The 27,709-nt window shown below is 47.3% G+C and overlaps 1 protein-coding gene across 4 annotated transcripts; it reads right to left on the bottom strand.

The window, feature by feature from the left end:
* Nucleotides 1-1,160: 1,160 nt before the first annotated feature.
* On the bottom strand, nucleotides 1,161-23,268 carry BID (BH3 interacting domain death agonist). 4 transcript variants are annotated; one of them, XM_052790336.1, is made up of 6 exons: nucleotides 23,258-23,268; nucleotides 9,070-9,138; nucleotides 6,868-7,069; nucleotides 5,418-5,563; nucleotides 3,610-3,813; nucleotides 1,161-2,178 (listed from the first exon to the last, which is right to left on the bottom strand). In XM_052790336.1, the coding sequence occupies exons 2-6, from the start codon at nucleotides 9,076-9,078 to the stop codon at nucleotides 2,167-2,169; spliced, it is 573 nt and encodes a 190-aa protein (XP_052646296.1). In that variant the 5' UTR covers nucleotides 9,079-9,138; nucleotides 23,258-23,268; the 3' UTR covers nucleotides 1,161-2,166. The 4 variants fall into 4 exon arrangements, with proteins under 4 accessions (XP_052646296.1, XP_052646298.1, XP_052646295.1 ...); XM_052790338.1 differs by lacking the exon at nucleotides 23,258-23,268 and adding an exon at nucleotides 22,321-22,339; XM_052790335.1 differs by lacking the exon at nucleotides 23,258-23,268 and adding an exon at nucleotides 10,744-11,337.
* Between the last annotated feature and the right edge of the window lie 4,441 nt (nucleotides 23,269-27,709).

Genomic DNA, 27,709 nt, shown 5'->3' with positions numbered 1-27,709 from the left:
AGGCAATGGTACTCAGATTGTGTCTGCTGAAGTGAACTCTCCTGACTAGCATACTTGGCCAGGGAATGAGAACTGCACCAGCTTGGAAGGGGTCAGCTGTAGGGTTACCAATACATCCAGGGGAACTACAACACAACATCACTCATATCCACCTCCTTAAGTTAAATAACTTTATCACTTTTTTTCCTACTTAGAGGTGACCCTCTCTCAGTCTCTTAGGTAGGCTGACTTGCTTCCTCCAAGCTAGAGGTCTATGGTTATGCTGTAGAAGTGGGGGAGCTACAGTTAGCTTCCAGTGGAAGCTGCTTTTGATCTCCCTGCAGTATCTGCAGGGGCAGGAAGGAACATTAGTGATTGGGACAGAACAAGCTGCAGAGGATGCATCTTACTGCTATACCTTTAGGGGGGTCTGTCCCCATTTTTAACTCACATTATAAGCTTTTATTCAAGTGTAAAGCTAAAACCCACTCAGACCAAAAGAATGCCACTTGATTTGTTAAGTAGCAAAGACTAATGGGACTGACTCTGAAGCATGCATGTTAGGGGACATCTTCTACTAGGCTTCTGCTGGGTGTAAGCAGATGGTGATGACTTGCAGGGATTTCAGATTCTGTTCTCAAGAGGCCTGCCTGGGGGAAGAGACCCTGACTGGTCCTCAAGTCACCCGTTATCCAAGGAACTGGTCATATTGTTCCTTTTAATATGCAAGTACAGCCCTCTTGAGGAAAACTGTCTAAAGCTTCTTGTGCCATTTGGTTAATAAAAGTGTTTCCACCTTTAAAAGTTCTTTCCAGCTTCATTGTTCTATATTCAGTTGAAGTGAAGGGGTATGTACATTTTTTTCCTCTGCTAATGGGACACTGCTGTAAGACCATGCCCCCAGGTTGCACTTTAATAAATGGTACAGTTTTCAAAAACAACGTGTAGACTACTTCTGTGCTTTTTTCCCTTCCTTGTTCTAGTGCAGGCACCAAAAGACAAAAAAAAAAAAAAAAAAGAGGAGGTTTTACTCATGCAAGGCACAAGGCCAGGACCAGAATGTCTCTGTTGCTGCCAGCTGCATCATAAGCATGCAGTACTTGCACTGCAATGAATACTTGCACAAAAAACCGACAAGGCCAAAAAAATCCAGGTGGAAATTGAAATTCTTAAGAGCTGTATTGCCATGAGAACTGACAATTTTATTTAAGTTAAAAAATTCCACAAAATATTTACATCATTTCAAAACTTCTGAGGCAGCTGGATCACCAGTAAAGCCTTTGCCACCTTGTGTAGGACTACAGGTATGTATCAAACAACCCGAGTCCAAGTTTGTTGATCCTGAGATGTGATTGCGATACACTCATAAGAGATGCCAGGTATGCTTCCTGATCCAAGGCTGATACCTTCTTTCTCTTTATAGCAAGATACTCTAAAGCTAAACACTTTTCCTCAAGCATATCCAGGTTGTGTTCCCTGAAAGAATGTGCCCTGTACCTACGCCTGCCCTTTTCTTTACCGTTTCTTGTTTGATTTTTCAGCAAGCACAGGTTTATGGTGATTGATACTGAAGCATCTTTACTTCAGCCTTCCCTGGCCAAACACTCCTACCTCCTTTAGGGCTGCTCCCTCTTGCTGCCAGCTCCCCTCTAAGATAGACCCGATTCCCACCCCCCCTTGGTGATCTGTGCTGATCAACCACCCATTCTACAGCCTGAGGCCTTCCTGGGAACAATTAACACTCAGCATGGCTCAGCTGCAGCACAAGGAGCAGGGCTGGGAAGAGCATAACTAAAGCAAAACACTACAGCTGATTAGAAAAAAATACTGAGAGTGCAGATTCTGTGCCCACAGCATTTCCTCTGGAGGCACAAGCCAGGGTCTGCACAGTCTGCTACTGCTAAGATTAAAAAACCCCAAAACACCAGAAAAAAACAGGAAAAAAAAGAAAAAAACTATTGTAAAATGAGAGAGGGCAAGCACTACTCCTTACAGGTACTGGCAGAGCTGGCATACAGCTCACACTACCGTCATTGCTGTGCTAGTCTACAAAAGCCTATCTATGAAGCTCTGCCTTCCCTTTCACAGCTGTATCTCAGAAGTTAAGAGCAAAGGAAGTGATTCATGTACATCAAGAGAAGTAAAGTCTTCAGGAATCCACACTCTCCACACAGAGGGCTGGAGCGCTCACTCACGCAGCTAGAGAGAGAGAAAGAGAACCAGCGTTAACAGCAGCAGAGCCACCCCCCGCAGCAAGCCCTGTGCCTGCCCGCCCCCCCGCCCGAGGAGCCTGGCTGCGCCCACGGAGGGCGAGCAGCAGCAACCGCCGCTTCTGCATGTCCCCAGCGCCACCAGCCGTGCCTCAACTCTGCCACCCGCTGTGCTGCACGTTTGCCATCACCCCTCAGGCCCCCTTTCTGTGCTAATGGCAGGGAGAGCTGGCATCACAAGTCCCAGGGGAACAGCATGGAATGGCCCCAGGTGCCCAGCTCTGTCCACCTCCTAACATCGCCCCACCAGGGTGGGTGGACAACCAGCAGCCCTTCTGCCCTCCCTGCACTGTCCTGTTAGCCTGCTGTGGCAGCACTCCATGTAGCAGTAAGGCAGCATGAGGGCCAGTCTCTTAAGCTGGTGACTGGTTTCTGTGATAACTTGGCACCCTTGAGCTAAGCTGAGTGAAGGGGAGGGCAACGCTGAGTGACACTTCACAGTGACACTGTGCCTTGCTGCCTGGCAGAGAACAGGGGTGCTGTGCAAGGCAGCTGCCTAGTCTTGTGACACAGGGTGAGCTGGGCCCCTCTGCAGGTTGCTGCCAATGCTGCCTATGGCAAGGCTGCAGTGCAGGGGTGTCCCACAGACCTGCAGCACCCCACAACTGGGTCGCCACAGTTCCACAGGGTGGCAGGATCACAGCCCTCACCGCTCTCAAATCCCATTCTTAAGAAGTACCTAGTCTATGTGTGTGTCCTCTGCCCTCCCTGACAAGCTGGTTACTGAAGCTGGGGCCAAATGCCCTAGACTCTACCCTGGCTTGACTGCTACCTGTTTAGTCTCCCCACCTATGCTGCAGCTCCAACAGAGAACAAGAATGTAGCTTCCATTTCCCATTTGCCCATTTCTCATCGTTCCTTTGCTGGTGCTGTTTCTCAGGGGCACTTCCTTTCCCCTTCCAGTTCTGCCAAGCTCTGGGGAGCCCAGAAAGATGAGAGCAGAGGCCTCAGGCCCAAGACATTTGGGAAATACGGCCATCAGAGCTCAGGTCAGGCTTTCCTTCCCTGAGGGTGTGATTAACACCAGTTTTATCAGCACAGCTCCCTGAAGAGACTGCAGGGAGGAGAGGAGCAATCACATCTTTCTCTGCCCTACAGAATAAATGCACTCTGTTCACTGGCTGCTCTGAGAGTGGGGCAAGCAGAAGCTGTGACATGTTCCCCTCAAGCCTCCCTCCCTCAGCACACCAACCTTCAGAGCTCCACAGGGAGTGGCATTCCCTTCTGGCCAAAACTCCAGAGCACTACAGGGAAACCAGCAGACCATGGGCAGCTGAGTGCTAGGCCACCCCTCCAGGAATAACCTAGGCAGGCTAAGAGGCTGGCTGTGACTCTCATTGAGCTGTTTGACAGCACTCACCATTCTAACAATGTAGTTGTGGAGCTGCTGGCTAATGTAGTTCACAGTGGTGCTGAAGACACGCTGTAGAAGGGAAGGCATTGTATTCGCAATTTTTTTAGTTAAGACCATTGCTAGCACCAACATGGCCTTCTCCTGTTCCATGTCTGAGGGGATGGCTCGTGCAAGCCCTTCCACTGCCTCCGACATGCGCTGGGTTATCTCCTGTATGGAAGGAAGAGAGGGATCTCAGTGGAACAGCTGTGGGAGAAAGGGGTCTCAGCACAGCCTGCCAGCACTGTGCTGGTAACTGATGTGCTTGTTCTAACACCCCACAGGATGCCACTCCCCCTCCTCCCAGGCCCAGCAGCCTGCCTCTTACACACCCTGGATAGCAAGAAGGATGACTATCTCTGAGCTCAGCTGCTCACCCAAGACAAAAAGAAAGGGAGATAACACACATACCACCAGAAAATTTAGATAGCACCTTACACACTCAGGCTGCAACAGCCCCCCTCCTCCCCAGGGTTTGCACCTAGCCTGCCAAGTCCTGAAATGGCACAGGAATCCTGGGGCTCCCAGGAAAGGGCAACCCACCTTAAACACAGTGAAGATCAGGGGTACAAGCTTAGGTGGGGACTGGCAAGAAGGCAAAGTGAGTTTCATAGAAAAGCCTTCACACAGGGAGGAGCTACAGAAAGTATCCAAGCATGGAACAAACACTGCCTTGCTCCCAAGATCAGTGGAAGTTCAGTTTCCCAATAGGGACAATGTGCGTATGCACACACTATGCTACACTACTACTGTGAAAAAGCAAGGTCCACCTTGTCAGAAGTTAGCTTTGTCTCAGCCTTATGAAAGACTGAAAGGTTAGACAATAAATTTGAAAGCCTGAAACTTAACTGGGTGGAGAACAAGACAGCAGGAGTGGGGAATGCTCAGACTTTGCTGGAATCTGTGCAGGTGATAAACCCTAGTAGAAAAAACCCACACCACAAAAAAACCAAAAAAGATTGTTTGAAGTCATTAAATCCAGCCTTTTCAGCAAGAAGGTGGACCCTCAATTCAAAGACAGTATAGCTTGTAGAGCATAGGAAACTTCATCACAGGTAGGGAAAGCCAAACATGCCAGAAAGCCACAGTTATCTTGAAGATGCCAAAAAGGCTCTGCGGAAGCAAACTGTGGCTCTTGATCCAGATGTGGATCCAATCCTTAAAAAGAAAAAAAAGAGGGGCATCTGACACAAGGGACCTCAAACATCTACTTCCCTTGCAGAGCAGTGAGGCACATTGGATGCTGGACCAGGGACTACATCACATCTATTGGTGGGAGAGCAACTGCAAAGAGGTCTCACTACTTGCTGTCCCTTCAGTATTCAGTAAACAAGCACAAGTGAAGCTTCTGGCACTAACACTGCTCAAGTTTTACCCACATGACAAGCAGCAGACATACAGGACTCGGCACCAAAGTCCAAAGATCATAAGGACAAATACCAAGCCTTAACCAGACAGTTGATTTTGAAAAATAAGCCATTGGGCCAACAAAATGCCTCTGAAAGTCAATCCTTCTCCACAACCACCTCAATTTCACCATCTGAAGAAAGGACACGAGTCCAAGGAATTTGCAGGGCAACAGCTGCCACAGTATATAGCATCACCTCTAACAAATCTTCAAAGGTAAGTGTTTGGGCTGAATTTTAAGATGGCAATAATTAAATCAGCAAACTAGCAAAGATACAGAAGTTGCAAGCTTGCTGCTTCAAAGTCACAGCAGGAAGGATGCACAACATTTAAAAGGGGAACTGTTAGTCAAGTTGCTTTTCACTCACCTCTCCAGACAGATTCTCATTTAGAAAGTGCTGCGCTAGATCATTTACTACTCTTGCTTTGATTTCTTTATCAAACTGGTCTCCAATCTCAGCAAGCTGAGCAGCAATGATCCGGATAACTTCTTCATTTACCTCAGGGTCAAACACTGCTGACACATACACAGGATTTAGTTAGGCTGTAGTCAGACTAGGTTTGGTGCAGGTAAGCTGACCCATAGCATTTTGCCCACTTCCATTAAGAACATCCTTCCCACCCCACCCACAATCATAGTGCATTCATGACAGCTCTACACACTGGAACTCCCTTGTGTGCACTCAACTCATTTACCAGAGACAGTGTGCAAACAGGTTTTTTATGTGTAGTTAAGGTAAAGTGCAGCCTCATCCTGCCCAAAAAAACACTACAGAGGAGGTTAGAACATCTCCAACTAAAATTTGTACAGGAGAGCTACATCCAACACCGTGCCTAGAGAGGGGAAGTGAGAGAGTGTGCGTGATTTTTTTCAAGTGACTACTGTCAGGACCTGTCTCTTAAGCACCATCTAAAATACAGCATCTCATAGAACCACAGAGTAGTTTGGGTTGGAGGGGACCTTTAAAGGTCATCTAGTCCAACCCCCCTACAATGAGCAGGAACACCTTCCATGAGCAGGGACACCTTCCACTAGATCAGGTTGCTCAGAGCCCCATCCAACCCAACCTTGAATGTTTCCAGGGATGGGGCACCTACCACCTCTCTGGGCAACCTGTTCCAGTGTTTCACCACCCTCATCATAAAAAAAAATTCTTCCTTATATCTAGTCTGAATCTACCCTCCTTTAGTTTAAGGCAAAGCTTCCCATTGTCACTTGGGGCACAAGACCTATGCAGATTTGTATGAGGGAGGGCGATTTACTGTAGCAGTTCCTCCTCACCCTGCTTAGGTTGAGGTCAATGTGCCAGCTGACACATCCCGGGCAAGGGACAACAGCCATCCTGCAGATGGCTAGTGAAGCAGGAACAGTACCAGAAACTATTTGAGGAACAGTTTCCACCACACTGGTAGAGCAGAAAGGGATTCATGCAGTATGAGAACAAGAGTTGTTCCAAAATCCTAGCCCAAATACTGATACTGCCTGAGGAGCAATGTGAGGCCTAACTTAACTGCTTAATATCACACTCCTTGAGGACAGCAGTCATCAGTACCGGCTTTGTGGCCTTTGTCTGATGTGCTGCAGACAAAACCCCAGGGTGATGGGTGCTCTAGAAATCCACGCGGAGATAAAGTGCTAAGCACTAGCTGTCTTATCCTAAGTGTTAAACTCCCAACCACCACCACCCCCCACACTGTGAAGGTTCTCAATGGAGAATACGTTACTCCTCTGAAACAGACCAGCAGCAAAGATGGGAAAAGGGGAAAGAAAAACATCACCTTCAGAGAGGCATATAGGATGGAGAAAAGAGCACTCACCTAGCTCACCATTCTGCAAGTGGCCACTCCGATTGCCATCAGTCTGAAGTTCCACCTCATCATCATAGCCGTAGCTGCCTTTTGGGAAAGACACAATCCCCTGGCTTTGCAGGGAATGCAGCTGCTCTCTGAACTTACAGTCAGAGGACACCTCCAGGAAAGTGTACAGCAGCACACGCTCCATCTGGACAGATCCATTGATCTTAAACATAAGAAAAAACACTGTTAAGCCCATGCCTAGGCAAAGTCCCACTCAAAAGGTCTATGCATATGCTGTTTTCCAACCCTGAACACATTTCTCTGGCCTCCTTTGGGCATCGTGAATAGCTTTAGCCAGGGAGTCTACAAGACTTCAGCAAATACATACTAACTCCTGGATGTGTACCCACACAGAACTGCCTGATGGTGATTGAGTGATAGATGGCTCTGTTCTTACAAATCAGTGGTGGAAGAGTCAGCTCACCTTCTCCTCACATTTCCAGCTGTGGCAATAACAGAAACCCTGATCAGAGCTCCTCTTTTGAAACAGATGTGTACTCAGCACAAACCACCTACTTCCCTCTATTCAGAGATCTGTGTTTGGAAGTTTTTTACCCCTGTATTTGGGAACTGGGCATTCTACTTCCTGTGCATAATGAAGCCAGCAGCTCCCCATTTAAATGTAATCAGAGCATAGCAGTAACAAGGTGGGAAACAGAGATAACAGCACAAGCCTGCAAAAAACCCCAAGGTTCACATTTCTTCTCCTCTTCAAAGGATCTCACTAGCTCCATAATAAACCTGTTCAGCTCCCTGTAGAGAGCCAAGCAGCTGCTCACAAGAATAGTGACAGTAAGATGGCAGATCATTGGTGCTTGCTATCATCTACACTGGCACATTCACCCCCAGTAAAAAGGCACATGCTGCCTCCACAGCCACGCACCCTGCCACCTTCAAGCAAGGTGGCACAGGGTGCCCAAATTAGTTAGGTTGAGGAAGTCCATGAGGCAGACTGATGTGAGCAAGAGGTCCCACTGGAACATGGGGCCTCATAACCAACTAAGGCCTCTGTAGAAAACCAGGAGACTGTCCAATAATTTAATTAAGCAGCTAAGAGAGCAGGATGTTGTGTAAGCACAGAAATAAAGTAAGAAAGAAAATCCTTAGTCTGGTATGCAGACTGTCTGCCTATAAGATAAGAAAATGCTTAGGTTTAATTGTAACTAGGAAGAAGAATCAAGGCTAAAGTAGAATGGTTTGTCTTGCCAACTGCACAGTGTAATCAATATGCAACCAGGATGAAGTTGATAATTGAAAGGGAGTTTCAGGTACCTTTTGGGAGAGTGGAACCTTGCAAGGCCACCTATGTGTACATAACCATATCAGTAATATCATACAGGACCCATATTGCCTAGGCAACACTAGCAAAACTGGGACAAATGCATAAAAAGTAATTAAGTACGGGTTATTTACTTGAAAGGAGACTGGGCAAAGGAAAGGAGAAAAAAAGACAACAAAAAGGAGAATCCAGAAATGGAAACAAATGGAAAATAAGGTATACAATCAAAGAACAACAGAAGGCACATCTTCCACGATCTGAGCATGGATGTTTACAGACAGTAGTGAAGCTCACCTGGTGACCCAAGCTCACTGGGGCACCAGTGGCAATCCTCTTGAACAACCCACTGGACTAGCCATCAGGTTTATGTTCAAAAGGCTTGTGGGAGGGCAGAGCAAAGAAGGTTATAATTGTACCCTAACACTAGGTGGGGTAAGGAGCACGACAGACATTTCAATAGCAGTTCAATGTAGTTAAGATTTAAGTGTGATAAATAGTAGCTTCATAACTGTGTTTAATATTGAACAAAACAATGCAATAAATTGATCACAGTGGTGTGTCTATTAATTGATTTATTAGTTTTAGTAGTTTGTAGCTTTATCAATAATCATTGTAGTCTCTTAAATAGCTACATCTCCAGCCTGCAGTTTAAAGGGGGTGTTACACTGTGAGGTAACAAGGAAGCAGCTTGCAAACTAAGTGGTTCCATCCACTTGTCTGTATTCAGGTCAGTGTCAAGGCCCCTGTAGGAGCTCTGGGGAAGATGAGAAGGGCACAAGCCAGCACTTTTTGAGACTTATCCCCTTCAAGGTATCTCAGAACAAGTGCACAAGAGAACCACTGGTCACTGTGAACCACTGACTTCAATCATGTTTGAATCTAACCTGTTCCATGATAGATTCAGAGACAGAGCAGTTCTTGTCACCCTCTGCTTCAGACCAGAAGTCCTTGCCCTGCAAAAGAGTAAGAAAGAAAAGGGTGAAAGGAAAAAACTTTCCCATAAACCCACATCTTACAGCAGTGCTCACAGGTCTGGCCACATCTCACAGAAAATGACCTTCCTAGTGATGCGTATCTGTATTTCTGGAGAGGGCTGCCCATCACACACTGGCAGTCATAAAAAAAGGCTGAGAAAACCACAACTGTCCCAGCAGTAAGGGCCCTATTCAGGTGAATGAAGGGCATGAAACACCTTCCTGCCACAGACGTGTGGAAGACAGTGGAGCGACAAAACCTACAAATGGGGCTTTAAAGCCAAGAGGTGGTACTGGGGAAGGGAGGGCCAACCTTTCATAGTGCCAGAGGCTGGACTGGGAAGCAGCGTTACCACAGAGGAGTTCCCGAGTACCTACTGAGAGCAGGTAAGCTGCTTGGGTCTGTGTGCACAGCAGCATATTCTGAAGTAAAACACCCAGCTGACATTGCTACACATCGGCAGGACTTCAAGTGTGCCTTCCCTCCACCCTCTGTGCAGAGATACATGTGTATACTCAGGCTTATTTCAATACTTTCCCAACAAATATCTAGGGACGGGGAAGGTTGGACCAAGTGCCATCAAAGGCTTCTAGTTACATGAGCACAACTCCACTAAGCCTCCAGGGACGCCTGCTAGGAAGGGAGAAAACAGGACCTAGGTCACAGGATCCCCTGCCCCCATGGTATGTGGTCAGGGCTTGCAGCCCTCAGCCCGTCTTGTGGCTGGGCAGTGCCCAAGGGAAGAGGCATGCAGCGAGCGCAGACAGCACGGTGCAGAAGGTAGCCTCCCTCACGCACTAAGAAAGGGGAGCTGGCAGGAGCACAGTGCTTCCTCCGCATCCAGCCAGGCGTAGCTGACAGCAGGTCAGACCAGCAGCCCAAGCAGTCACATCTGGTACAGGAAGTCCCAGAGCAAGAAAGGTGAGCGCAGCACAGCAAACGCCAAGGCAGGGAGGAGAGGAATCCTGTTTGTGAACCTTGCATTTGCTGCCTTAGATGCAACAGTCCCACAACTGCGCACACAAGTCTCTGGTGCAAGCTGGCTTCAACTATTGATAAGCAGGGCCTGGCTGAAAGTGAGCACTACCTTCCCACCAGGCCTTCTTCACCCAGGGCAATAACCTGGCTGCTACACATGTACCTTCTGACCAAAAATGGGGTGAGAGCACCAAGGAGCCCAAACAGATGGCCTGCTAACCATCAAAGACCTGGGCTAGTGATGAATGATCCTATTTCATAGTAACAACCCCTCACAATTGTGTTTTAAATAACTAAGTGTGCTGATGGAAAAGAGGGAGGAAGTGAAAGCAGAAATTAATTCAAACTCTGAAGGAAACCACAGTAATAATTGAGAGACCACGAATTTCCCAACTTTTCAAAGGCTCTTAGAAGTCCTTAAGACCAAAACACAATCTCAAATACGTCTGAAATGCACAATAGCCCACATGCAGCCTTTTAACCATGAGCTCTTTTTTTTCATGTAGTTGTTACATCAGACTAATAAGCTTCCTAAAACACAGGCTTATCCTTCACTGCTTTGTGTTTTTCTCTGTTCCATTCAAATCTCTATTGCTGCTACTCACCTCTACCCTAAAAAGTTTGTTGCCTAGGGAGAGTGCAGTCCTCTCCGTCCTTTCCTCTGGGACCTGACAGGGCTCTGAAACAGGTCAGGGTAACCCTTCTCCTGGGCTTGACTTTGCTGGAGGAGAGTCAGATGTTAATTCAGGTTGCAGAACTTGACACACAATCCCTGAGATTAAGGGGAAGGTAGGGATTTAGCATTAAGTCTGTGGCAGAACCTTGGCTTTGTGCAAACTCCTCGGGACTTGTCCACATCAGCAACATTTCTGTAGGCTAGGCAAAGCCTCCACTTGCATATATTTTGGTTTTATGTGTAACATTTCTTTTCAACGCACAGTAATTCAGCCCAAAACCAAGGTGTTCATGTTACAACTAGTAAACAGTGGATATCCTCTGATTCTAGCTCCTGCTGAGTTAAACACCACTTTCTGAACCATCATGGTTTACACCACAGGAAGCCTGAAGTAGTATTGAGCCTCTGCTGCCCACATCCCATTTGCCATGAAACCTGCATTCATCACAGCAACCTTCTTGGGCTCTACCAGTATTGCCATCCCCACCCAGCTCTAGCCTATGCCAAAAGCTTCATGTGGGACCACAGCAGTACTCTTCAGCTGGTCAATTTAGGCTGGTAATAGCCAGCTAACTTCACAACATGAGTACAGGCTGAACAAATCCCCCCATCTTTCAAGGTGCAAGAAGCTGCACCATCTTCCATTCATGCCACACTACATACGCAGAGAGGCAGAGGTTCTCCTGCAGTTCTGGCAGAAGTGTGATGCAACACAAGACACTACAGCTGCAAGTTGCACACAAGCAGCCAGATGTGCTGGTGAAACTAGCCGAGTAGCACCAAAGAGATTTCTCACAAAAACTTTATAGCGAAACCTGTTCCACCCAAACCTAGCCAAACTGTGCTAGGATGACCTACTTCTTCTCATTGATGAGAATTCCAGTAAATTGCTGGAGGGTGAGTTGAACACAGTCAGGTGGCAACAAACAGACTACATAAAACATCAGCCTGCAGAGGGACCAACGTAATCTTTCTTACAGCAAGAGGATGGAATAGAAATAGAAGTCAAGACACTTCCTTGGGGGATTTGCCACCTGCCACACCTTTCCAAGGAAAGCTCAGAATGTGGCTTTAAAACCCAGATTTCTTACTTTTTTTGTCACACTATTTCACACTGCCAGGAAACTCGTTTGGTTCAGTCCAAACACTCATGAAAGAGGCAACCAAAAAGAAATACAGTATTGTCTTTTCCCACTCCCTGCTTTAAAAGAAGAGACACAGACCACTCCAGTCTGGGAAGGAAGAGGCACACTGCTCCATTCCCAAAGCAGAAAATACAAGTCAAACAAAAAGATCCAGATCTATTCTGGGCATGCCCATACAGCTAGGCCCGGAAAGGCAGGGCATAGCAGCTTGGCACAAGGCTCTGCAAGTGCATTATCCACACCAGCTTACTATGGTAACTAGAAGCTGTAAAAGGAGCTTGAACCTGTCTGCCTGTGCACATTCCTCATATCAATTCCTGGAAACATGCAGGAAAGGTGCCTGGCTATAGCTCTACAGACCCAAATACCGTGTTTTGAAAGCACTTACACTTTTCAAAAAGAGGCAGAAGCCTATACGCTGGTTATGGCAGAAAGGTCCTCCCTGGGTGCTGGGTGCCCTGCACAGGTAAAATACCTGGACAAGAGCCTCAATGCAGACAGAAAGGGGCTGAGCAGCCCCTGCCCTGCCAGGGTACCTGCTGCACCCAGAGGTGTTAATGAGGGTGCAGGAGGAAGAGACCTACAATACAAGGGGGTTCTTCCCTTCCCCTCAGGGGATCATCTCAGCTCTATGTAAAGTTAGACGCTCCTCAGGGCAAGTCCACAGAAATAGCGACATTAAAAAAAAAAGTCACCCATCACAGTTGCAAACTGCAAGTTCGTCCACTCCTGCACATGAGCAGAGATAAGACAGACAAAAAAGAAAAAACCCACCATACTCCAAAGTACTTATATGGTAAAAAAATTAAGACAAGGAAGCTTGAAGATACCTTCATCAACACTTCCCTGAATCAAAGAATCACCACCCAGGCAGTGAAAGTCCCTTAGGGGTTCCAGCCCTCAGCTAATAAACTTCTGCTTGGGTGGTCAAAAACACACCAGAGAACAGGAAAAAGGATTTCTCTCACACCACAAAATGGCTCCCTACTACTACAATACAGAGCCAATTATTTTTTTTTTTAGTTAACTAGTAATTCCAGAAACCTCAAGTTTTAGATAATTACTTTGAATCAATGCAAGAGGTTTGGATAGTCACAAAGTTCCTCTTGAGAAGTCAAATTCCTTAATGGAATCTCAAAAAAAATGGGACCCCTACAGAGCAAACCCCAGTCAAATGTCATCATGCTGATGCCACCTGAAGTTTTTGATCATTAAGACTTTGAAATCTTGGTAGTTTTAGATTCAGATTAAGACACTTTCTGGTGGATAGAAAAAATTACCTTATATTGTGTGAAAATAATCTTTAGTTGGAGAATGAGAAAAGATGGATGTAAAGGCTACAAACACCATCTGCATTCAGATTCAGAGTAAAACTAGATCATTTGTTAAAGCCAGTAGCATATGGTTACCTGTTAGGGGGAACTCTCAATAGCTCTCAAGGCTGCCATAAACAGGAGTAGGCCCCAGAATCCCTACAGCAACAGTGCTAAGCCACCCTACAAATCAGCTTTCACCCCTTCTTTGCACTTGTTACATCTTCAAGACACCTCAGAGAAGAATCCACCCTATGAACAATGCCTCTGCTTACCATCACCTTCCCTCAGACCCTTCACCACTCGTCACAGCTCAGCCTGTGAGTTACTACTCTCAGCTGTATCAGACACTGTCTGGTTATGAAAACATACTCTTTCCAGCAGCAAAGCCACATGCCTGTAGGACTGACTCCTTTAACAACTTGTCTGGATTCCAAGACATGTCCCATACACACACCTGGACGGACAGACACAGTATCAGTCAATGGACCTGTTGTGTGAGCTGTCAAGATACTTAATATGTCTCACATTTGAGTCAGAAGTGAATTAAAGTCTTCAAAGCAGAAACTGCAATAAAGCATCAATCATTGAGAAGGAAAAAAGTTCCAACCTGTGCACTCCTTTCTCTGCCTGGCAGCTGAAAGATGAGAACTTTATTTTTGGCAGTCAGGATGACATCATTATTGGAATAGATGAAACAGTGTCTATTTGTCCTTTCCTGGACCTGGCAGCTCTTACCTGTCTTGTAGGCAAACACTTCATTGTTGAGCTGCAGAGCTCTTTATAGAACTAGGCATCATTTTACAGGCAGGGAAACTGAGGCACTTGATATGACCTGACATTTTAAATCCACATCATCAAGCCATAACCACTGAATTTCACTGTCTTCCTGGAAACTTGCCACAGGCACAACTGTTTTACATAACCAGCCATTACTGGAAAGCGAGGAAGAGAAACAGCACCACAGACTTATGAAGTTCTTTATTTGAGGATGTTCTAAGCTGTGCCAGGCTGCTGTCCGTAGCACTTCAAGTCATGACAGTGTAAGCAAATCCTGCAATCATACAGCCCGAAGTCCCCAAAAGAATCCCCATCACCCTGCCACACTCAATTTCTAGCCCATAAACCCAACAGGAACCAAACAACCCCAGCTACCAACAGATACCAGAGCTTTTCCTCATATCTCGCTAGCTATGGAAGAAGCCTGACTACTCCCATGGCACCTGCACACACGCTTCAGACTTTGCAAGGAGAGAGAGAAAACTGACAGCAAAAGGGAAGATAGCTTGTTGATCTGCAAAACAGTGCTGAGATGAATACACAGCATGTTATCATAACCACAGAAAACCTGTCCCCACCACTATTCAGCCTGCAAAGTATATGCCAGCCTGTAACAGTGCTTAGAAGCCCTAAGATTTTGCCTTATCTGAGCCCCACTGTCCTCCTGAAGTAGAATTTGATTCTAGGCTTCGGAAATAAAAACAGTGTGGTTGGGGAACAGAGACATTGCAATATATTAGCCAGGTGAAGGATGGGCGGAACAAGCCCCTTTGTGCATCTATGGATGCACATACACATGCTACTGTGAAACCAAAGTGATGGTTTGGTACCATCTAGTTAGTACCAAAGCCATTGGCTTGGGGTTTCTCAGGACTTTCCCCACCACAGGGAACATAGCTTCCAAACTACAGGCATTTTCCATGCATTTACCTCTGAGGGAGGATACAACATCAATAGTTTCATTTTGGAAGTGGCAAAACTGACAAGCCATGGGCAGAATACTTTGAGATGCCAGCAGGTTTGTGGCCCAGCACAGGTCAGACCCCATCCCCCAGTCACTCATGATTCATTTGCTAGGTTTTTAGGAAAGATACCCTGCTTGTCAGGAACCACAAGACTGCTTAAACCCACCCCTCCCTGCTACTCTCAAGCAAGACTGCCGATTGCTGGAGGCTGTCAGCTTTTGTTTCTCTTCCTTTCAGCTTCACATTGCATTCTCCTTTAAAATGTGAGTAATGCCACTACCAATTACTCCAGCAAGAAAAAAAAAAGGCAGGTTGCTCCTAAAACCATTGATGCAAAAATATATTGAAACATGCTGAATACTTCCTGCTCCTAACAGTGTCAGTGTATATTTATCTTCCAGTATTCAGTGGCACTGAAACTCTAAACAGAACACAAAGACCCAATACCAATGGATGCTTGTCCAACTGCCTCCTTAGCTGGGGCATTCTTACCTTTGCTTCTTTATGCTGCCTTAGTACAGAGTGAACATCTCAGCCTGGACATTAAGTACCCTCAGCTGCGTATTTTGACTTAGAAATACATTGCACAGATTGTTTGTTGGGGCTTTATTTTCCTTTTAGAAAGAAAAGCTTTATTAGAGACAATTCTAAGAAGAAGGTTTCGACTGGCCTTTTTATTAGAGATTTATTTTGGCTCTCCAAGGTCTGCTGCTGTTTCACATCATTTTTCGTGATGACATGAATTGCAGCAATCTTCTAGTTATCAGGGCAGTACTTTGATTGCTTAGGAGTAAAAACATCCAACATCCTCATCAACCTTTATTTTCATTTGGCTCAAAATGCTCTTGCCCAGCTGCTATGCAGCACATCAATGAGTAAGAAGGAACACTGCCATATTACTAATTCTCCTAAAAAAAATAATAATGTAGGCAGGAACTTTTGATTACTGTGGTTTCTATATCAGATCAGTGATGGAGGCAGCATGATGACACTGTTCAGTGTTCTTCAGAAGCCAGCCTACAGATACAGCTGGGCTGAAATTGAGTCAGCAGAAAGTCTGCAGCAAAAACTGCCCCAAAGCTTGGAGCTGAGATTTGGATTCAGCTAACTAGAGCTGGACCCAAATGGAATTAGCACGTCTCCATATTTTGGGCATGGCCACACCAAAGAGGAAGGGGCAAGATTTGGATCTGGACTGCCACAGTGCAAGTGGTTTTTTAGATCCAGGACTTAGCTTAGTTATTCCCCTGTGGCGTTGAGCAAAAGAACTTCAGTCAGGTAAGCCCACCCTGCATTTCACCTCCTCATAAATGTTAAGAAAATACTTCTACCTTTCCTAAGGACCTGGCAGGAGGAAGCAAAGCAAACCCCAATGAAAAGGCACTGTCACCCTCACAAGACTGCTGGTCTTTACAGGGTTAGCTTCGTGTTCAGAAGTCCAACTACATCAGCCCAGCAGCTGCAACACAACCTTGCAATAATGTCATAGGGCATATTCAAGCCGTTCTTACTGTTTGCCTCTTGGAAATGATCAGAAAACAGGAAAGACTGAGGAATCACAGTTCCAGTCTTTTGACATTACAAAGGAAGGACAAACAGACTGAGAGCAGGGAGCTCCTCAGTAACATTAGTAAGTGGTGGGCACTGGAACAAACTTCAGCCATCACCACTGATGTGCAAGTGACAGTGTAAAGTCAGAGAAATGCACGATTTGCTTCCAGATTTAGAAGATGCGCCTACTAGGGCATCAGCACTGGACACTTGCACTCTGGCATGCTTTTACAGTTGAGCAGCAGCAAAGTGCTCAGTCCCTGCAGCAGAGAGGACAGTCTCTCTTACCACTTGGCTACAGTGCCTCTGACAGATGCAGGTGCCACTTGGACAGGCTCTGACAAGAACTGCCAACCAAAAGACCTCAGAAAGTGGGACTGGATACAATAAGTGTCATGCCATCTAGAGGACAAGAATATCCTCCTTATTTCAGTTTTAACACGTGTACTACTGTTATGTGCCAGCAGGAACACAGAACATCCATCAGTCAGAAAATCAGGAATGCCGCTTCATTGCAACTTAGATGCATTTCACAGCTGACACTAACAATAAAGAGGAATGTAAATCTGTCTTTCCTTTACTTGATGGGAAAGTTAGGTAAGCAAAGTAGGAAACTGATAAAAAATAATAAAAAAAAAATCAAGAAGATGGCTGTATGGACACAGGTGGCCACTAACAGTAGCACTCTCTCTGCCTTTGGTTACCTTCAGGCCATATGACTAGACAAGAACTCTTCTTCCAGACTCATAAGTATCAGGAATATCTGCACTGCTTTCTGGAAAAAAAAAAAACAAAAAAACCCCCAGAAACTATAAAGATGCTCACAATGTGAAAGTTTAAATACGGGATCAGCATGGGTCATTTGAGAATACATGTCCAAGGAACAATATATCGTAAGAGAACCTGATCAAAGCTCCCTGCTTAGTTAAAACAAGTATGCTGATGCAACAGCCAGGATGGCACTCACGGAGCTACTAAGCAACAGCTCAGTGAATAGGACAATTTATTTTCAAGAGGATTTTTACAGCTGGTACTCCCCAGAATGATTTTAGTGAAGCCTGTTCACCTTATCAGACTCAGAACATTCACTAAAAAGAAAAGGCTTAAAGCATTTATGGAAGAAGGGGTACAAACACACATTTTCACAGCTGCATGCTTATCTGCTCTGAAAGCATACACAACCCTGTCTCAATATTTGACAGCTTCTCCAAAACATGACAATGAATTTTAAATAGGCTTCCTTCCTCCTAAACATCAAGTGTATCATAGCTCTAAACATCTCTTGTATTCCTTACCTTTATGAAACAACTATGTACCAGTACATACAGCCAAAGAGAAAATCCCTAGAAGGAAAGCCTGACACTGGTCCTTTGATTACACTGAACACACTGGCCCTTAGGAGAATTCTCTTCCACCATGTTGCATTGCAACCTCCTACTCCCATCGTGACAGTTACCATGACAGTTAAACTGATGAAGCCAGTGAAAAATCAAAATCATTTTGAAGGAATCTCTTAAGACAGGAGCCCAGAGATCCTCAACAACCTCAAAGAGGAAGTTGTACATCAAACCAGGCAGCCAAAAACAATGGTAACTCAAAACAGCATTCATAGCCCTGATCAAAGCCTTTTGACAGCAGTGCCTCATAAATATTGTGAGTATAAAAGAAAGTATCATCTCTTTTAAACACCTTTAACACAACGATACACAGCTAAGAAAATATTCTCTTTCAAAGAAACACAGCAGAAGCCATTTGGAAACTGTGACAGCAGAACTGCAGAACAGTTGCCTCCAGGAGCACACATTTCCTACCACCGAGGGGCAAACCTAAGCAGTTACACGAGGTGCCTCAGCATGCTGCATCAAGATGCCTCAGCACACTGCATCAATCTTCCAGTCAACATTGCTCCAGGCTCTCTAGCTGCAGGTCTAAAAGCATGGTGAAAAATTGTCAATTTTAACTAGGAGAAAACACATGACCATGCATGAAATAATGCAAACCATTTCACTTTCAGTTTTAGTTTAGGAGGAAATACAGATTAATGTTGAATCCTAGGAAGTGAATATAAAACCAAAATACAGCAACTAGCTGATCTCAGTGGATTTGTTTTGTATGGTTGTTAATCTAAGGGTGTAACAACAGTTACACCAAACTACCAGGAGTTACGCTGACCAAGGAACGTGTTTTGTTCTTTAAAGATGAAAGAAATAGCCCAATACAGTAGAGAGACCTGGGCATTGCCCATTCACCATGAACCACAGCAAGAGCATACTAGGAACTGACCAAAGGTCACAGCATTATATCAGGAAATACAGCAGGTTTGCGGACACTTAAACAAAAATTCAACATCCATGTGTGCAATGATTGCACAGAGTCCAGTTCCCCTGCTGAGACCTTCAGTGAAGCTGAATAAAAGCTCTGAGATTTTAAAGGAAAGTGGTGAGCAAAATATTGGGGTAAGAGGAGTTTAAAGCCACAATGACACTGTCCCCTCTTGTGAAAAAGGGCAGCATTCTGAGGATGTATTGAGGTATACAGCCCTTTCCTCATGTTCACTGGCAAGGACAGTCCAACCACAACCCACCATGGCCAGGAAGCACTCTGACACCACCATGCAGTGCCATAGTGGTGCAAAGAGACAGGAAAGCCAGCAGATTGGGTCAAGAACAGACATTACTAGGTGCCCAAGGCAGTGCTAACAACACTCTAAGCCATGGGGCTACTGAAGGGGATAGGACTGAAGGATACTTAGAGCAGCTGTTGCAAAGAAGGGTGCGAAAGAGACATCAACACACCACTATGCTCTGCACTTGAGCAACTGCTTCAAATATCATGCAGGAAGCAATGCATGCCATCTTATCCAGGTATAAGGAGGTGTCTAATGCACATCACTGGCAGCTAAAATCCTGTTCACTTCCCAAGATAGTTGAGGTATAACAGCAGGATGTCAGGACATGGTTCACTACAGACATCTGGTACAAATCAAGGCAATCACAGAAGCTTAACAGATTGCTTTCAAACCTAAAGAACGAGACTGGACACTCTGTGTGACTCAACATTTCTTTTTACATTTTACCCCTCCTTTTCCCTATCCTTCTCTGCTCTGGGTCAAAAAAAAAAATCAGATTTGTAAAATCTCTGGGGAAGGGACCAACTACACACATTCTGTAATCATCACTGATGAGTTTTAATTAAAGCTGAACCCCTGCAACCCCCTCCAACCCCAAGATAAGCCATCCAAAACAGGGGATCAAACTTCAAGTAGGAGTTTTGCACCTTTGGTCAAGCCATGAATTCAACTCCCTAATTAAAAATATTTGCATGTACTTGGCTTTGCACAACACACAGATATGAAGATAATTCCAGCCCCAAAAACTTTGTAATCTGACAGACAAAAAGCCACAGCATGCTAAGAGAAAACCAGAGGAAGGCGCTTTGCAAAGAAATATCAGGTTTGCTGGTAAATTCTGCTCTTTCACTAGCTGACGAACTGCTAAGTGGTGGAAATGAAACCTGCTCATCTGCACTCAATTCCCATCAGCAGAGAAAACCATAGACCAGGCTGATTCCCCTACCTCCTACTGTTCGTTAGTTCATACCCAGCAGCCACGGGAGCTGCTTTATCAAGGAGCCAACACCTCATAGCTGCTCTTCCACAGTTACACCAGCAGTCTTTGCACCAAGCATATAAACCTGTTAATAGTTATTACGTCCCTACTCCCCTGTTTGATGGCACAAAAGGGAAGCAATAACTTCTAAGCACCAGACCACTCCAGGAAGGCCTCCAAAGATGGCAGTCACTAGATGTATGTGCGTGCCTGCTTCCAGATTAAACATTCTCGTTCTATTACAGAAAAAAAATATCTGTTTGATCTGCCAGCTTCTCAGACTCACTGAGCGTGGATGACTTCTGTCATCCTGTTACACAGGAAAAACACAATACACAGAAACAAAATGGCATAACTGACACCAGGTGAGAGCACTCAGTGGATACACACACACCAGCCTTCCCTAATCATATATCACAGCTCTTACTTTTTTGGGAGCTAACAGAAATAAAAGGCCACACTGAGCACCTTTACAAAGTCCTTGCATTATCCAAAGGTGTAGTGTCCTGGTCCTGGGTACAGGTACACATAATCCCAAGAGCAGAGATTCCAGGTTGGCACAGGCAGCACTGGTGGACTGTAGCACACCGTTCAGTGCATAGTGAGAAACCAAGCTGAGCTCACCACCTCAGCTGTACTAGCACCAGCTGGCCTAATCTGGTTGTAAGAAATTGGGAAGGCAGGAACCCAACAAAACCACCTAACCAAAAATCAGTCTTATTTTTTCTTCCTAAATTCAGCACATGTCACCAAATACAAACAAGAAGGAGCAGCCACATAAGATGGGGAGTTTTTCACACCAACCTTTCTTAGTACAGGGCAGCCTGTCCAGAAGACTTCCAATTAGATGTTACGCTCTGCACATACGCAATTGAAGTTTTTTTCCTCAGCTGGTCCCTAAACCCTGCCAGTCAGTTACTTGTAATGACAGACAAGAGACCCAGAAGACAGGAAAACAGGAAGAGATAGGTTGCAGAAATGCAAGCAAATAACAAAGTGCTAGAATGCTTCTTTTTATACAATGCATTCCCCCAGTGTTTTTGTGTAACACCAGTGGCACAGAGGAGATCACAAGGAGTAGGTGTTGCAAAGCTTTACCCTAAACACGACTCTCAAGAGCATTAAACTTGTTATGTGAAGAAGTTGCCAAGGAGAGAAAAAAAAAGCACAAAACCCCCCCTTTTTAATTAATACCTTTGAAGATGTTCCACTTTCACAGGCAGGTGAAAACAGAGTTTCAGTCTGATTAGTGACAAAAAGTTACAACAGAACACCAATCAGTCTTCCCCACAAGTGGGCTTTTGCAAAAAGTCCTTTACCAAAAAAACCCTAACCAAAACAAAAACCTTAAAAATAATTTCCTGTTGGGGAACCACCTTGCTCCTTCCTCCACCAAACATTTTAACCATTTTGAGAAGATAACAAAACAAGTATCCTACAAAAAGATTTTGGCCCAGACACTGCAAGAAACATGAAGAGTTGCCAACTTCTCCTGAAATAAGCATGGACTTTCTAGACTAAGACTTCAGTGATCTATATAACTCTGAGGCCCCATACCTTATTTTTTTAAAGCTACAAAATATTGTGCTTTAAAAAAAGACAAGAACCCTCCCAAACCCACCAGTTCCAGAGCCACTATCACTCCAAGGTACAGAGACCATCAACTGAACACATGCATTAGAGAAACACCTTTCTAAGGAATGGGACCTGCTCACTGAGTTCCTTTCCACTTCACACACTACTCAGCTTCCTGCCCCAGCCTTCAGGCAGTGACCCTGAACTGAACGTTGTCGTTGGGTTGCAGGAACATGAGCGCTGCTCCCAGGAAACAAAGAGACAGCCAAGGCGCTCACCACCTTAACAGGCCGCCACAGACACCTACAGCTCTGTGGAAGGTAAGGAGACTGGAGAAAAGTACACACTGAATTGACTCGTCTGTATCAATCACGAGGTTTTCCTACAAGTTATAGCACTATTATTAGAAACCCTTTCTCGCCTTACTTTCTTGCCGTAGCTGCCACTCCCACATCCCTCTGTTGCTGGAAAGCTGAGGCAAGCATGGGTCCCTCTGGAGTTGCTGCTACAGGATTAACTCCTTACTCTCTCCTGCCCAGCAAATATCCCTCCAGTCTGAAAACTCTCACCAGAGACTGCGGGCGAGATGTCGGGACTTTACCAAGTAGGACGAGGCAAGAGAGAGCTTTTTGTGGCTTACGAGATACCACCTAAGGTGAAGAAGGGAGGACGGTCTGCAACAGAAACAGAGAAAAGGGGGCAGAGAGGGACTCGGTTACGGCGAGGGAAAGCAGAAGACGGGCCAGAGCGAAGAGCAGAGCGGAGGCTCAATCACAACACAGGCGAGCGCAGCGTGGACGGGAAAGCGGGACAGCGACCGGCAGAGCACAGGGAGCGCGCACCGAGACAGAGCTAGCAAGAGCTCGAGAGAGCAGGAAACTAGAAGAAAAAAAATAACCGAACGGCTGAAGAGCAAGGTCGGATTCAGCAGGCGAAAAGGAAACGGGGGCACTGCAGGGAGGTGCAAGAGTTTCCAGCGTCAGAAGAGAAAGCAGAAACCCTGCGCAGCTCCCCGGCGTCGCTGACCGGTCACCTCCGGTAGCGGACCGAGGGTTACGAGCAGCAACCGGCCACTCAGGCCCTGGGGCTCCCCGAGGCGGCGGCGCCGCCGGGCGCGGGCTGCCCCACCGCCCGGAAGCCAGCGGCCTCACCCCGCCGCGGCAGGCCCGACACCCGCCCATCTCCCCGCCACCGCCGGCGACCCTTCCCGGGGTGCGCGGCGCCCACCTCCGAGGGGGGGATCGGGGTGGGCCCGGACCGCCGGGGGACGCCGCGATCCTCGCCCCGCCCCGCCGCCCCCCCCAAGCCTGGGCGGGCTGGCGGAGGCGCTCACAGCGCCGGGCTCCCTCCCTTCGCCCCGCGGAGGGAAAAGGAAGGGGCAGGTGGGGCCGCGGGCGGCAGCGGGGAGCCCGCGGAGCCCTCCCCGGAGGGCCGCGTCCCCGCCGAGCAGCAGCGCGGGCCGGGCCGAGCCGCTCCCGCCGCCGGGCAGGCGCGGGCGGTACTCACTCGGGCGGCCGCGGGGCGCGGGGCTCGGCTCGGCTGGGCTCGGCAGCGCGGCGCCTCCCGCTCCCTCCCCGCCTCCCGCTATTTGAGCGGCGCTAAGCCGCGCCCCCTCGGCGGGACGGGCGGGAAAGCGCGGCACGCGCCGCCCGGCGGGCGAAGGGGCCAATGGCCGCGCGGGCTAACGGCCCAGGGGTAACGGCCCGCGCGCGGCGGCGGCGGCTGGGGGAGGGGCGCTGCTGTCCCGGCCCCGTACGGGGTAGGGCTGGGAGGAGGAGGAGAAGGAGACGGAGACGGCGGCGGCAGTGGTGAGGGAGCCGGCCGGCCATGCCCGCCCCGCCGCCGAGGGGGTGGGTGCGGGGCTTTCCCCGGCGGGGCGGGGCGGCGCTGCGGGCCGCTCCACCCCCCCCCCCCCTCCTCCGGCGCCTCCTCAGGGGGCCGCGAAACCGACCCCAACGGCGGCTGGTGCCGGGGGTCTCCCCGAGCGGAGCTCTCTCCCGCCGGCACAGCCTCCTCCGGACGTACCTCAGCTTGGGGGTAAAGCAGTCCCGGGCCTTCGGGCCTCGCTGCTGGCAGGAGTGTTCTGGAACTCGGGTGGGTTCCGACCTTGCGCTGCTTGGCCGAAATCTCCTCGTGTCCCGCTTAAAACCGCTTGCATCCCTGCCACATAAATTTAACTTTGCATTTTGTATAGTTTTATGGGTTTAACATAGTTCTACTTAAACTAATTCTTATTTAATACAGCCCTACAGGTTTAACATAGTTTTGCTTAAAGCAATGCTTACTTTGTATTTAACACAGGCTTCCTGTCGTGCTCGCTCTTCTTCCCAACGTGCCGAGTCACGGTACCACTTTCTGCCTTTGTTTTGCTACACAGAGCACGCGAAGGGTGTTTAATCAGGAAGGGGCTGGTCACGGAGTGCTTTTTAAAGTTCCTGGGATTCTGCAAAATGAAGACCAATTCTGATTCAGGTTTGAGTCATGTGTTGGCCAACCCACTGGCAGCTTCATGCTGGGAATTATGTAGGGGAAAAAAGTGACACCAAAGTATCTGGCAACTTTTGTAAATTCCAAGGAGTTCCAAGAGAAGTTTCTGTTTTTTCAAACTGTTCAATTTGGTCTTGGGAAGTCAGCACTGCTAGCCCCAAGTAGGCAAAACGCATACACTCTCGTCCTTCTGCCCAAAGTGTATATATTTCTTTTGAGAAATCTGCATTTTGTTGTTTGTTTCTGGTATCTGAGTAATAGAGTTTATTTTATATATTTGTATAGAAAATTTTAACAATAAAAAGGAGATGTGATCTTATCTTTTGCTTCCAGGAAACCACGTGATTCCTGTGTCTGAGACATTCAGAAAAGCACCACATTTTGGAAATACTCGTTTATCCACTCCCTTGCTGTCCACAGGTATTTACACTGTTGCAAAGATGCCAAGGGAAAAATGGTACTTTTTCCAGAGCTTGGCTTGGACAGGTTTTTTTTTTTCTTTCCTTATTTTGAGTGCTGTATAAGAGGGTGCAGGCTAAGGAAGGAGGCAACGCTTCATCCCTTCTCTCAAATAGTATCTATAAAATGAAGCAGAAGGCCCCCTCCCTCCCTCCCTCCGGCTCTCTGGGAGGATGACGCCAGCTGTGATGCAGTCGAGCAGCCACATGCCAGCACTGTTGCTTTCACCCATGACCACCTGTAGGATCCTTTTCTCTGGTAAGAGCTCTGTTGCTGATGATGCTTAGGATTTAACGGAGGAAGATGCACTCAGGGCCTGCTTGAATTCTTAAAGGGAATCTCCTCCAAGAATACTTTTCCTGGAGAGATGTGAGGCCAGGTAGCATCCTTACAGGATTAGGTTTGCATTCTCCTATATGCAGGACTTAAAAATGCAATTGCTAATGCAGGCAGCTCTCACAGCACTGCAGGTGAGGACTTTTCAAAAACTGTTAAACATGAGGGAAGCCAGAATGCCAGGTTTTTCACCTGCTCTTTGCTCTTAGTGTTAGGCATGACTTCCCCCTAGTTAACTGTCAGTTTCCTGACAAGTTACATTCATTGTCTTTATCCAGGCCAAGTTATATCTTCTGCTGCCAAGAAGAGGCTCTGCGTGTTACTTAATGAACCCATTATACATCCTTTTTCCTGTGCTGCTCCTCAGAGCCAAGGGCACATTCACACTCCCACTTTGCTAACTGCTGCGCTATTCCTTACCTCTGCACTGAACCCAAAGGGCTGGGGAGGGGTCACGGTTGTGTGCCAAGGGGAACAGCGTAGGGTGGGTGAGGCAGCTTTGCGGGCATGAAACACCACGTGTGGAAAGAAAGGGTCGGAGGCTCCTGAAGGCTGCTTTCATTATGAATGGAAACCGAAAGCAGCAGCTGCCACCACGCTGGGTTCCTGAGGCAGGATTTCTTTGTTAGAGGGCCTTTTTCTGGTGTTATTTCTTACACGCACATGGCTAATCTGTGTAGGAAGTGTGACCCTGCTCATCTCGGAGGGCCCTCTGTCCAGAGCCGGCGTAGGTCTCTGCCAGAGCAAGCAATACAGGAAGGTCTCTCTAGGGCGCTGGTAACAACCGTAGTTTACAAAATAGCAGAACCTCTGGGTCCCCAATTGACATCAGGGGCTAACAAGCTTGCAGTGTAATTAAAAAGCCATGATAAAGTGTCGCAAGGCTGGTCTCTTAACCTATGGATGGGAGCCAACCTCCTGTGTCCTAGGGTCCAGCGGTCACTTTCCATATATTCATTTCTCTTCTCACATCGAGGGAGAAATCCTTGCAGACTGGCCTTTTGACACCAGAGAGATCCCTGCCAGGTGACCGCAGCTTTCTCCCACTAGCATTTGAAAGCAAGAGACCAAAAGGACAAGAAGAATTGTAGAGCTTGAAACAGCCCCAAAGAACTGCCGACCTACTGAGCTGCACAAACGAAGGAGTGAGCTGTGTCCCTCCTGCCACCTACAGCACAGCCTGCCATCCCCAGCCTCCAGGCCAGAAATCGAGGCCCATCATCCCCCCTGCTGCCATAACAGGTCTGCTTTAATCCAACCACCTTACAAACACCAGGGTTTATCCTTTGTTTTGAAAATGGTTGGGTGGGCAGGAAAATTAGACTCATTGTTTGGGATTTCCCCAGCTGGGATTTCCCACAACATCCTGTGTGTTTTCTGCCTGTTGAAAAAACAGGCACAAAGTCTTGTGACTTCTCTCAGTCTACTTAATGACAGCAGTGCTGCTGATGTCATTCCTCCGGACTTCAAGCTCCTGATGTTTACTGGACCCAGCACCCACCACTTAGGCTGAACATGCGCCCTTTTCAAACAGAAGATCATAGAATCACAGAATGGTTTGGGTTGGAAGGGACTTTAAAGACCATCTAGTTCCAACCCCCCAGCCATTGGCAGGGACACCTTCCACTAGACCAGGTTGCTCAAAGCCCCATCCAACCTGGCCTTGAACACTGCCAGGTATGGGGCATCCACAACGTCTCTGGGCAACCTGTTCCAGTGCCTCACCACCCCCACAGTGAAGAACTTCTTCCTTATATCTAATCTAAACCTACTCTCTTTCAGTTTAAAACATTACCCCTCGTCCTATCACTACACTCCCTGTTAAAGAGTCCCTCCCCATCTTTCCTGTAGGCCCCCTTTAAGTACTGAAAGGCCACTATAAGGTCTCTCCAGAGCCTTCTCTTCTCCAGGCTGAACAACCTCAACTCTCTTAGTCTGTCCTCACAAGGGAAGTGCTCCAGCCCCTTGATCATCTTGGTGGCCCTCCTCTGGACCCGCTCAAGCAGGTCCATGTCCTTCTTATATTGGGGGCCCCAGAGCTGAACGCAACACTCCAGGTGGGATCTCATGACAGCGGAGCAGAGGGGGAGAATCACCTCCCATGACGTGCTGGTCACACTTCTTTTGATGCAGCCCAGGATGAGATTGGCCTTCTGGGCTGCGAGCGCACATTGCCGGCTCATATTCAGTTTTTCATCCCCTTCTCCACAGGGCTGCTCTCAATCCACTCATTGCCCAGCTGTATTTGTGCTTGGGATTGCCCCGACTGTTAGGGATGCACGCATAACCAAATCCAACAGGTGTTAAACTCAGATTTATTCTTCAGTAAAAAGTTAGTTAGAAGTCCGGTAACATTTTATAAACCACAGGATCAATGATGTAAAGAGAATTAATACTACACAGCTGACTCAAGAATCCCCAAGATTTAAAGTGATGGCTCTGAAACGTGCGTGTCACTCACCTAAAAGCTGAGGGCTCTCTCCCTCGAGGAGTTGGCTCGGGCGGTGCCCCGACCCGAGGGGGAGTCCCCAACTGCAGACCCGCTGCTCCGAGGAGGACTGATTCCAGCGTGTCCTCCGGCGGGACCCCGTTTATACCCCTGTCGAATCTGACCTGTGGTCATTTAATCCTATTGGCCAGGAGAGTCATCTCCGTGTACCTGGCGCGTCTCGATTG

This window comes from Harpia harpyja, chromosome 6 (genome assembly GCF_026419915.1).
Source record: "Harpia harpyja isolate bHarHar1 chromosome 6, bHarHar1 primary haplotype, whole genome shotgun sequence".
Lineage (NCBI taxonomy): Eukaryota > Metazoa > Chordata > Aves > Accipitriformes > Accipitridae > Harpia > Harpia harpyja.
Note: the sequence above shows the minus strand (reverse complement) of the source record. Positions and strands in the feature narration are given on the sequence as shown.